The sequence below is a fragment of the Mandrillus leucophaeus genome, unplaced genomic scaffold (genome assembly GCF_000951045.1).
Source record: "Mandrillus leucophaeus isolate KB7577 unplaced genomic scaffold, Mleu.le_1.0 Scaffold714, whole genome shotgun sequence".
In the NCBI taxonomy this organism is placed as follows: domain Eukaryota; kingdom Metazoa; phylum Chordata; class Mammalia; order Primates; family Cercopithecidae; genus Mandrillus; species Mandrillus leucophaeus.
The window spans coordinates 398820-410189 of NW_012107742.1; the positions used below are offsets into that span (position 1 = coordinate 398820).

Consider the following 11370-nt stretch of genomic DNA (forward strand, 5'->3'; position numbering starts at 1 on the left):
TTCAAATATCTTTTAATCCAGATGCCGATAATCTGCTCAGAAAGCCCTGACTGCACACTCATTGTTTCTCCCATGTAGCCCTAGCCAGGAGTCCTTTCCTGGCTCCTTCTATCGCCGCAGTTCTTTTCTTGGGGAGGACAGGTAGGGTTTCTTAGGGAGTTAGGATGAAGAAAGCCTAATATGATGAATTCCCCATCCAGCACTGTGCCCAGCACATAGCAGACATCCAATAAAGGTCTGTTAAATGAATGACAAGGACCCATTGTTTAAGATTTTAATAAAGATGGGGCAAAGGGTTGAGCTGGTCGAAAAGTCCTCAACGTCCTGACGGGACGCCCCTGAAGCCAAGGCAGTTTGAGCCCATTCATTATTCTCTCCTGGATCTCAGGCAAAGCCCCGGGCCCCTTGGAGCAGCACCAGGGTTCCCGACACCCCCACCGACAGGGTCGAACGTGCACAGGCTGGGACCACGCCGGAGTTCATTGAGCCCTCTTGGGGGAGGGCAGTTCCAGGGACCAGGAAGGGATTTCCGTCCAGTGTCAGGTTATCCACCTGGGGCAGCTCGTCAGGCCGCGGCCTCCTGTTCAGTCTGTTGCAGCTGAGATCGAGCACTCTGAGCTTGGCCGGCAGTCCTTTAGGCACCTGTCCCAGCCCAGCGAACGACAGATTGAGGGAGTTTAGGGCGCTGGACCACATACATCTCGGAGCGCTAGGGTCTGCGGTGGCGCGCAGCGAGTTGTGGCTGAGGTCTAGGCTGTGGGGCTGCACACCTGCCGCCGCCAGTGCAGCGCACACGCCTGTGGGCGTCTCCATTCCTGTGTTGCGCAGCGCTAGATTCTGGAGGGCCGGGAACTTGTGGGGACAGAGAGCCGCGATCAGTCCGCGTTCGCCCAGTCCAGGATTGTCAGACAGGTCTAGGCTGGTGAGGGCCGGGAAAGCGCGAACCTGTTCGCAGGAAAAGGCAGGCGAGTGTGCTTGGGCAATGCTCAGTACCTTGAGGCCTGGCTTGAGCCACTGCTGCAGCTCGGCGAGCCAGGAACGCCCTGTCGCCCACGACACGTTGCGTAGGCGCAAGCTGGAGAGTGCAAGCCCTGTGGCTTCCAGAGGCAGGGGAGGCATGGTGCCGGTTATCTCCAGGTCCTCGAGCGTCAGTTCCTGTAGCCGGGAGTACGCTAGTACACGCAAGGCGCCTACCAGTAGCTGAGCAGGAACCTGTGCGGCTCCTAATGTGAGCCGCCGCACGCGGAGAGCCTTGACCGTGTCAGCATACTGCCGCGGGTCGGCGTCGGGATCCACGCTCTTTAGAAACGGCTCTAGGCTGAGACCGCCGACACGGATCTCCACCTCGACTGCAGAAACACACTGGAAGGCTTCGGACCAGTCGGGATGAGGTTCAGAGAAGTTGCAGACGCAGCGGAAATCTTTATCGTCCAGCTCACAAGGTCCTGGCGTGGTCGCAGAGACGTGCACCAGCGGCAGCAGCAGCAGCAAGCAGGATGCGCGCTCCTGGGGAGAGAGCACAGGTCTAGGAGGCCCCATCCGACCCCTGTGGCTCCCGAGTGGCACACGTTCGACCCCAAGACCCTACACTCACCATGGTGGATAAGTCTTCCCAGCCTCTGAGCTCCGGACAGGCTCTGGAAGGGCTCTAGCTTCTTTCCTAAACAGCAGCACCCGCCAGCTTCCAGGCTTCACACTTGTGAACTTGTGAATACTTGTGAACTGTCTCTAAAAGTTTACGTAATCCTGGGATGTCATTCAGTTCCCTCCTCTGTGAACCCTGATCACCTCCCCACCTCTCTTCCTCCCAGCCAGCCCCCTTCCTTTCTTGGAAATATAGCAGTGAAGGATGTTTCAGGGAGGGGAGCCCTAACAGGAAGGATTCTGCAGGGCATCTAGGGTTCTGTGTCTCCTGGCAGTGTCCTGATGACTCAAGCGCCCCAGGCGGTGAATGCCCTGATGACTTAGGCGCCTAAGGCGTCTCTGGTGGGTATGGGAAAAAGATGATCCTCAGTGCCTTAGGCCAGTACCATACTCTGCACTATGCAAACCCCCAAACCACCACGTTATATCCCAGAGACTCTACTTGATTCGTTTCTTTGACTTCTTCCTTGTCTTGGTTTATGTTGATCTCCCGCCACCCAAATCCAAGTCCCTGATTATCCTCAGATATTTAACTGGATGTTTTGTGGAAGAGATTGTGAACCTCATCTGTTGGCACCAAGGGATGGAATTAGGTTCAAGAAAAGGAAGTTGCTCTGAAGACAAATTCCCCCTTTCTTTTTTTTTCCTTGCTCCTTTGATTAAGTAATAACTTTCTTAAAAGTGGAGATGTTTAACAGAGACACATTGGCCAAGTCGCTGGGTCACTTACAGTATCCATTTTCTGTCCTGAATTGTGAAGCAAGGTATTTTGAACCAGTTTTCCCACTTGCACCTTGCTCTCTCCTGCCCTCCTGTCAGTACAATCTCTGTGCCCTAGGAAGGAAGGGATGGGACTATGTTGAATGAGGATTAATTAGTAACTCACCAGTTTTGCAAAAAACAAACAAAAACAGAAAACAAAACAAAACGAAAAAACAGCAAATGTCCCAGAGGATAAGGAGCTATGCAGTTACAACAGCCCTCACAGGTCCACATCCCTAGACCTCTGGGGAAAGAACTATATGAAAGTCTTTTTTTTTTTTTTTTTTTAGACCGAGTTTTGCTGTGTTGCCCAGGCTGGAGTGCAGTGGTGTGATCTTGGTTCACTGCAACCTCTGCCTCCCAGGTTCAAGCGATTCTCTTGCCTCAGATTCCCAAGTAGCTGGGATTACAGGAGCCCACCACCACGCCCAACTAATTATTGTAGTTTTAGGAGAGACAGGGTTTCACTCTGTTGGCCAGGCACTCCTGAACTCAGGTGATTTGCCCACCTTGGCCTCTCAAAGTGCTGGGATTACAGGTGAGAGCCATCACATTTGACCTGAATGTCTTTTTTATTTTTATTTTATTTGTATTCTTATTATTTATTTATTTTTTATTTATTTTTAATTTTTGAGACGGAGTTTCGCTCTTGTTGCCCAGGCTGGAGTACAATGGCACAATCTCGGCTCACTGCAATCTCCGCCTCCCGGGTTCCAGCAATTCTCCTGCCTCAGCTTCCCGAGCAGCTGGAATTACAGGGATGTGCCACTACCCCTGGCTAATTTTGTATTTTTAATAGAGATGGGGTTTCTCCATGTTGGTCAGGCTGGTCTCGAACTCCCGACCTCAAGTGATCCACCCGCCTCAGCCTCTCAAAGTGCTGGGATTACAGGTGTGAGCCACTGTGCCTAACCGAAAGTCTTTTTTAAATTCCCACTTCCTCTTTAATTGAGAAGTAGCTGCAGATTTGTCCCCAGTCCAAACAAGAAGGCTCATCACTGCCCCCTGTGGGTCCTGTTGGGCATACCCCAATGCACTGGGCCATGCCCTGGTGCCATGCCAGGCCTCTGTGATATCCCTGAAGACCAAGATGTGAGTATATCTGACTTGAAGTCAGCCAGTCTTGGAATCCCAGCTTTACCACTGAGGTTGTGAGACTTGGGCCTCCCTTTTGTGAAATGGAGATGATAGTATTACCTGTTTGTGAGTAAAGTCTTTGGCACAGAACCACATCTTTTCAGTGTAGTCTTGATGACTAGTCTTCTTTCTCAGAGTCTGCATTCAGAGAACTCAGGCCCCTGAAGTCTGACACCTCATCATCTTAGGGGTGGGGAGGTGCAAGTTAAGAGGAGCAGTGATGGTTCTGCAAAGATCTCCAACTCACAGCTTGATTCCACAAATATCTACCATTTGTCTACCGAGTACTAGGGTTGATAGAAAGCCCTGGGATGCAGACATAACCAAGACAATCCCTGAAGTGCTCCAGGAGGTGGGTAGAGCAAACATGAACCCAGAACTGCAGTCCATAGTGGAGAGGGCTCTTACAGAAGAGAAACCAAAGGCTTGTGTTGTTGGGGGAGGAGGGCGGAGGTGGGGAGGAACATGGTCTGGAGAAAGGAACAGCCAGTCCTGTACAAGACAGGACCTGGGGCTGGTTCTTACAGGGTTAACAGTGTTGCCAGACAGGTAGATACAGAAAGGCAGTTTGGGCAGCTGTAGCTGTCTGAGCAGACACTGGGCAGAATATAGCTTTTGGCTGGGAACTTGTTTCATCTTCCCCACCTGGAGTAAGTGTGGGTTTAGTTGTAGTTGTTGTTGTTGTTTTCTTTCTTTCTTTTTTTTTTTTGAGATGGAGTTTTACTCTTGTTGCCCAGGCTGGAGTGCAATGACACAATCTTAGCTCACCGCAACCTCCACCTCCTGGGTTCAAGCGATTCTCCTGCCTCAGTCTCCTGAGTAGCTGGGATTACAAGCATGTGCCACCACACCTGGTTAATTTTGCATTTTTAGTAGAGACAGGGTTTCACCATGTTGGTCAGGCTGGTCTCGAACAACTGACCTCAGGTGATCCACCCGCCTCCGTCTCCCAAAGTGCTGGGATTATAGGCATGAGCCACCTTGCCCGGCCAAGTGTGGGTTTTAGAAGCCAGCCTGGGTTAAGTGCAGTGGCTCATGCCTGTAATTCTAGCACTTTGGGAGGCCAAGCTGAAAGGATCATTTAAGGCTGAGCTCCAGGCTGTGATAAGCCATGATTGCACCACTGCACTGCCGCCTGGGCAACAGAGCAAGACCCTGGCTCAAAATAATAATAAATAAATAAATAAAAAGTTTTTCTTGGAGAAATAAGAAAATAAAATTTTTTTAATTAAATTTTTTTAAAAATTGAAAAATTAAAAAAAGAAGCCAGACAGTTGCATGAGGAAGGGGTCAAGATCCAGGCCCTGTCCCTGGCCAGAGCATGGTGCACAGCAGGTGCTCAATAAATAGCTGTCCAGGGGATGGATGGATGGATACTGGGAGAGAAGATATTAAGGATAGAATGATGGTCTGTAGATATTTTAACGTGCTCTTTTGTGGAAGAGATTGCAGACTTCATTGATTAATTCCAAGGGGTAGAATTAAGGTCAAGGGAAAGAAGTTGGTTTTAAGAATAACTTTTTTCCTAGATTTGTGCTTAATTGGACCTTTGCCTAAGTTATATAGCTTTTTAAAAATTAGAGGTTTCCTGTAAAAATTCTTAGGTGCCACCAGGACCCTAATCTGGAGCTGCCAAGGGGGTCTGGGAGGAGACAACATCAAATAATTACACTATAACTTAATGATAGCTGTGAAAAGGGTTATGAGGAAGCTGGGTCATTGGTACAATGGTTCTGAGTATGTGACACTGGACTTGAGATGTTGAGAATGTTGTTAAGGGAAGGATGCTGGTAGAGAGAAGAGGTAAGGGTGCAGGCAGAGAAAACAACTTGTGCAAGAGCCTCCCCCAAGAGTGGGAGTGGGTGGAGGAGAAAAAGAGCAGGGCTTGTTAACAAAGAGAAGGTCCCAGAAGAGGTGAGTCCAGATTGGAGAGGTATGCAGGGGTTAGACCATGTAGAGCTAAGTTGGCCACAATTCCAATTTTGAGTGTGAGGAACATGGTTTTTTATTCACTAGTGTTTCCTTAGTGCCTAGTAGACTAGTGGCGCTCAACATTTGGTGAAAGATTTTATCCTAAAAATTATGGGAACTCAGTTTTATGCAGAGAAGTGAAATAATGATATTTTTCTCATTTTCATCATGTATAAAATGAGAATAACGGTCATTGTGGTGAACATTCTGTAAAACAAAAATAAAATTCTAAGCCCCCCCCCCAACCCCCACCATCTGAATGGACTTCCTCTTCAGCCAGGGCTCTTTTAAAATTTAACAGAGTGACTGTTTCAAGGCATGATGGGAAGTGGGAGTTGAACATGCCTCATTATACCTCTCCAGCGTTAACATCAACACAGACTTTAAATTTGATAAGAAACATTTTACAACCCATTCTGTCTGAAGCCTAGGATTTGAAGGTTTCCTCTGCAAATAGGAACTTGGGTCTCCACAATCCTTCATCTTAACCCAGACATTCCTTTCTATTGATCTCAGGTCCTTAGAGAAACTCAACCAATTGTCAACCAGAAAAATTTAAAACCTACCTATAAGCTGGAAGCCCCCCCACCGCCTCACTTTGAGTTGTCCCGCCTTTGTGTTGTCCCACAAACCAATGTCTTTCTTTCTTTCTCTCCCTCCCCTCCCCTCCCTTCCCTTCCTTCTTTCCTCCTTTCCTTCTTTCTTTCCTTCTTTCTGTTAGGAACAACACCCAAAATCCTAAGGGAAATTGAACACTCGAACAAAGGATTCTTAGCAAAGCAATTTTACTTCTGTGCAGAGGGGTGTCTGTTTGGCCAGTCGCCATGAGAGCACACCTGAACAAAGGGGCACGAGAGCCTTTATTCCTGACGCAAGTCCTGCGGGTCATACAATCTAAACTAATCCCGGTTGGCTAAACACTTGAATTTTTTAGATAAGGTGGACACTTAAAAGAAAGTGGAGAGGAAGGGGAAGGGGTGCCTGTAATGAACTACAAAGTTAGTCCTCTTTCCAAATAAAGAAAGGAATGTGAGCTGGTACAGATAACGCCTGGTACTGTGGCGTGCCTGGGCATCTAACGAAGGCAAAAAGGAAAAAAAAAAAAGGAGAAAAAGGGGAAAAAAGGTGTGTGTGTGGGGTACTATGAATTAAAGAATAAAAGATTGATCTAATTATTTGAAGAGAAACCTCATCATATCCCACATTTCTTTCTTTCTTTTTCTCTTTTTTGAGACGGAGTTTCGCTCTTGTAGCCCAGGCTGGCGTGCAATGGCGCGATCTCGGCCCACTGCAACCTCCGCCTCACGGATTCAAACGATTCTCCTGTCTCAGGCTCCGGAGTAGCTGGGATTACAGGTACCCACCACTACGGCTAATTTTTGTATTTTTAGTAGAGATGGGGTTTCACCATGTTGGCCAGGCCGGTCTCAAACTCCTGACCTAAATTGATCCATCCGCCTCGGCCTCCCAAAGTGCTAGGATTACAGGCGTGAGCCACAACGCGCGGCCCAACCAGTGTATTTCTTGAATGAATTGGATTGAAGTCTCATATCTCCCTAAAATATGTAAAACCAAGCTGTACTGGACCACCTTGGGCACATGTTCTCAGGACCTCCCGAGGGCTGTGTCACGGGCCATGGTCACTCATATTTGGCTCAGAATAAGTCTCTTCAAATATTTTACAGAGTTTGACTCTTCGTTGACAATTCAATGACGCTTCAAGCGTTTCTGGCAGCTCTTATCAGTGGGATCCGCATTAATGGTGAAATGGCATCGTGGCGCTTCCTGGAGTTCAGGGTTGTTTTGAACGTTCATCTAGAGCGCATTGTGGGTGGGGAAGTTGTGTTTGCTGAGTAGATTGTGACACCGCTGGCTTGGGGCACTTGAGGTAAGGGATGAGTGACTTCTTTTCCTAAAATTGATAAGACAAATCAATCAGAGGCGGAGCGCCGCCTCTGGCTCTGGTCTGGTGGTGCAGCGTCTCTAGCCCTCACCCCGCCCACCGTTCCCGCGCAGCGTCCACTCGCCGAGCCCCGCCCTCATCCAGCACCCACCCCGCTCCTGGCGCCTTCCCCGCCTGGTTCTTCCCTGTGCTGAGTCTGCGCAGTCGGTGCCATCGTCTACGCCCCTGGGAGCGTTGTGGCGGCTGTTTCCTGCGGCGTTCCTCCTCCTGCTCTACCATGTGGAGCCGACGGCAGGGCCGCCTTAGGCCCACAGTCTGCGCGGTGGAGGAGCTACGGCGCCGCCGGCGGGAGCAGGAGGCAGGTGTGGGCGGCCAAGGGAGCGCGGGGGCATATAGCGGTCGGAGATAGGTTGAGACTTCAGGCTTGGAGCCGCGGGATCTGGGTTCCGGTCGTCCTTCCCACGCTCAGCCCGTTCCTCTGCCCCCAGCACTGCGGAAGGCGCGGAGGGAGCAGCAGCTGGTCAGCAAGAGGCTGCTGAGAGAAGACGCCCCAGAGGAAGCTGGAGAGGGATGTGTGGCTGCGATCCTCGGGGAAGCCGAGGTGAGGGGGCAAGGCAGGGTGCGCTGGAGCCCACGCCACTGGCGCCAGACTCCCGGGAGTACTCGAGGTCTGCCCCAAACCTGAACGCAATCCACTCTACACTTCCATGCATCCAGTGGGTCAAGCCAGAAACAGGGGAATCATCCTGCACAACTCTTTGACCCTCAACCCCATATCAGTCCATCATCAAGTCCTAGTTGTTTACCTCCTGAAGAGCTTTGGAGTCTTTACATGCTTCACCATCGAAGCTGCCACCACTACCTCTCTGGATACTACTGCAGTCTCCTAAAAGGTCACCCTGCATCTATGCTTGTCGCCGTCAATACGTCCTTTAAAAACACATGGAGACCAAAATCTTTCCTGTGCCCTGCAAATCATAGCATGGTCTAGCCTCTTCCTAACTCTAATTTTATCAGTTTTCTCATCCTAGCCACTGTCCCCTTTTCAGTTCCTGCAACGATATATCGGACCCTTGTGTCTCAAGCCCTTGGCATTCGCTACGTCTAATGTGGGTTTCTTTTGGTATTCTGTCTTGAGAACCTTTTTTTTGTTTTGTTTTGTTTTTTTGAGACAGAGTCTCGCTGTGTTGCCAGGCTGGAGTGCAGTGGCATGATCTCGGCTCACTGCAACATCCGCCTCCCGGGTTCAAGCGATTCTCCTGCCTCAGCCTCCTGAGTAGCTGGGATTACAGGCGCGCGCCACCATGCCCGGCTAATTTTTGTATTTTTAGTAGAGGCGGGGTTTCACCATGTTTGTCAGGCTGGTCTCGAACACCTGATCTCGTGATCCACCCGCCTCGGCCTCCCAAAGTGCTGGGATTACAGGCGTGAGCCACTGTGCCCGGCCACCTACTTGTTTCTTGTAAAATATTAATCATTATCTAATGACTTGTTTATTGTTCTTTCTCCAACTAGACTTTAATTGCAGGAAAACCTAGATCCTGTGTTATTTGTTATCATTGAAAACCCGGTTGCCTGCACATTATCTGGCATATAGTTAAGTGCTTAGTATTTATTGAATGAGTGAATGAAAGGATTTATTCAGCAAGCATTGAGTATCCCCTATATTTGTATTATGTTTACATACATAGTTTATGGTACATACTATGTTGACGTATATATTGTCAACTTATTTCTAGGTTGTACTATTCCATTGTGTGCTTACTTTATGCCAGGATACTGGGCCGGTCACTGAGGTACATAAAGATGAAGTCCCTTTCTTTGAGGTGCTCACAACCCAGTGAAGAAGACATGTCATAAGGGAAGGAAACATGAGGAACAAAAGAAACTCCTAAGTCTCTCAAAAAGAGCTAACTTCCCAGAGGGAATGAGGAGCAGAAATCTGAAAAGAGTGGGAAGCTGGAGAGGGTATCCAGGCAGAAGGAATAGCATGTGCAAAAGCTCGGAAGTGTTAAAAAAAAAAAAAAAAAAAAGGCTAATGTTGTGCTAGTTGTTGTTAGACTGTAGGTTGCATGGGGAGAATGGCTGGAGGAGTAGGTTTTGCCAGGCTGAGAGGTTTAAATATCCTTGAAAGAACCTTGTATGAAGGCAGGGTAGATATTGTTATTCTCATTTTCAGGTGAGGAAACTTAAGTTCAGGTCCCATGTGGAGTGAGTGGCAGGTATGGTATTAGAACTCAGTTCTGATTCTCTGTCCACTCCACTGCAAGGTAGATGCTTATTAGTTGCATTAGTGTGAATGACAAGTTCTGGAGGTGGTATGATATTGGAAGGCTCACAGGTGAAGTGGGCAGAGAGAAACTTAGAACTTGCTTTCTGGGAACTATGTGTTCTCCTTTCCCTGCCCTGAACTCCAGGTGCAGCAGTTCCTGCGGCAAGCCCAGCGGGGTGCAGAAGAAAAGGAGAGAGAGGGGGCTCTGATTAGCCTTCGTCGAGGCTTGCAGCACCCTGAAACGCAGCAAACCTTCATCCAGTCAGTGTGGGTGGTGTGGGGGAGGGGGGAGCTGGGGCTCTGAGGGATGGGCCACAAGCTAAGCAGGGCTCTGGTACTCATTCACGTAGGCTGGAGGGCAGCATGCGGACCCTGGTCGGGCTCCTGACCAGCAACCAGGCTCTGCTGCAGCTTGAGGCGGCTCGGTGCCTGCATGAGCTTTCTCACTCTGAGCAGTCCACCATTGCTGAGGCCTGCCTGCCAGCTACTTCCTACCTCCTCACCTACCTCTCCGGTCACAGCTCAGACTTCATAGTAAGCCCTGTCCCTTTCTATCTTGTTCTTGGTTTAGATTTTAAAATTGTGCTTTTGGGACCAGTTTGAGCTGGCAAGTAGGAGGAAGAAAACATATTTGCCCTTATGCCTACAGCCATGCCTACACCCATCATCTCCCCACCCTCTTGTGAGCCTCAAGGATAGCTGCTCCAGTGTCCCCATCACCTCCCCTCCCCATCTCCCCACACCCAGCCTGGCATGAAACAGGCCAAGCCCAGTGCTTTTGTTGCCTGTTCTCAGGAGCTGTGTCTGTATACACTGGGTAACCTGATCGTGGAGAGTGAGGCTGTGAGAAGGCAGCTCCTGCCACAGGGCATTGTTCCAGCCTTGGCTGCCTGCATTCAGGTGACTCCTTTCTTCCTCCCTGGGCAACCCTTCCTTTGCTCCTTCCCACATGCTCCATCTACTTTGGTTAGGTAGCTGCAGCCTCTGCTCTGTGCCAAGGGGCTGAAAGTCTCTGAAGACCTTATGACCCAGCTTCCAGTCAGATCCTTACCCTGTCTACTTTCAGTCCCCCCATGTGGCTGTGCTAGAAGCTCTTGGATATGCCTTGTCCCAGCTTCTACAGGCTAAGGAAGCTCCAGAGAAGATCATTCCGTGAGTAAAATTGTCTTTAGATGTGCAGCCAGAGGTGACCCACTCAGTAGTAGTATAGCTCCCGGATGCCTGAATGATTTCCAAAGCTGTTGCATATTTTAACTTCATATGTTTGGCTAGGAAGGGCTTTGGGTTTGGACACTTTCCCATCTGGGCAGGGCTTTGGGTCTGGACACTTTCCTACCTGCTATCAGGGTTTGGTAAGAGCCACTGGCATCTTCGTGGTTCCTACTCACAGCCTTGCTTCTGCCAGCAGCTCCATCTTGGCCTCCACTCTCCCTCAGCACATGCTACAAATGTTGCAACCTGGCCCAAAGCTGAACCCTGGGGTCGCTGTGGAGTTTGCCTGGTGCCTTCATTACATCATCTGCAGGTAACATGGGGCAATTGGGAAAGTACCACAGATCTTCCCTGGGGCTCCCTTTCATGACATTCAACTCTTTGACTTGGGTCTGGAATTGCTATAGTGAGTTTTCCTCCCTCCACTCTCCTCTCTTTTTGGAGCCCAGGAGACCCACAGACCTTAGCT

General features: G+C 49.6%; 3 protein-coding genes across 8 annotated transcripts in view; 1 reads left to right on the plus strand and 2 right to left on the minus strand.

Moving 5' to 3' along the window:
• Nucleotides 1-259: 259 nt before the first annotated feature.
• CD14 (CD14 molecule) lies at nucleotides 260-2235 on the minus strand. Of its 4 annotated transcripts, none has more exons than XM_011965066.1 (3): nucleotides 2087-2235; nucleotides 1595-1728; nucleotides 260-1506 (listed from the first exon to the last, which is right to left on the minus strand). In XM_011965066.1, exons 2-3 carry the CDS (start codon nucleotides 1595-1597, stop codon nucleotides 385-387), a joined length of 1125 nt encoding a protein of 374 aa, XP_011820456.1. In that variant the 5' UTR covers nucleotides 1598-1728; nucleotides 2087-2235; the 3' UTR covers nucleotides 260-384. The 4 variants fall into 4 exon arrangements, with proteins under 4 accessions (XP_011820456.1, XP_011820455.1, XP_011820454.1 ...); XM_011965065.1 differs by having other exon boundaries at nucleotides 2066-2235; XM_011965064.1 differs by having other exon boundaries at nucleotides 1595-2229.
• Nucleotides 2236-6687: 4452 nt separating this feature from the next.
• Nucleotides 6688-11370, minus strand: part of NDUFA2 (NADH dehydrogenase (ubiquinone) 1 alpha subcomplex, 2, 8kDa) — a 9517-nt gene continuing 4834 nt past the window's right edge. The window contains exon 3 of the mRNA XM_011965068.1: nucleotides 6688-7426. Coding sequence (XP_011820458.1) covers nucleotides 7326-7426 — 101 coding nt within the window. The 3' untranslated portion in view covers nucleotides 6688-7325. The remainder of the gene's footprint in view (nucleotides 7427-11370) is intronic.
• Nucleotides 7601-11370, plus strand: part of TMCO6 (transmembrane and coiled-coil domains 6) — a 6020-nt gene continuing 2250 nt past the window's right edge. Inside the window, exons 1-7 of one of the 3 annotated variants that reach the window (XM_011965070.1) lie at nucleotides 7602-7779; nucleotides 7906-8018; nucleotides 9835-9950; nucleotides 10040-10223; nucleotides 10485-10589; nucleotides 10756-10841; nucleotides 11080-11214. In XM_011965070.1, coding sequence (XP_011820460.1) covers nucleotides 7695-7779; nucleotides 7906-8018; nucleotides 9835-9950; nucleotides 10040-10223; nucleotides 10485-10589; nucleotides 10756-10841; nucleotides 11080-11214 — 824 coding nt within the window. In that variant the 5' untranslated portion in view covers nucleotides 7602-7694. Of the gene's footprint in view, nucleotides 7780-7905; nucleotides 8019-9834; nucleotides 9951-10039; nucleotides 10224-10484; nucleotides 10590-10755; nucleotides 10842-11079; nucleotides 11215-11370 lie in introns of all 3 variants that reach the window. The other 2 variants (XM_011965072.1, XM_011965073.1) reach the window with 2 other exon arrangements.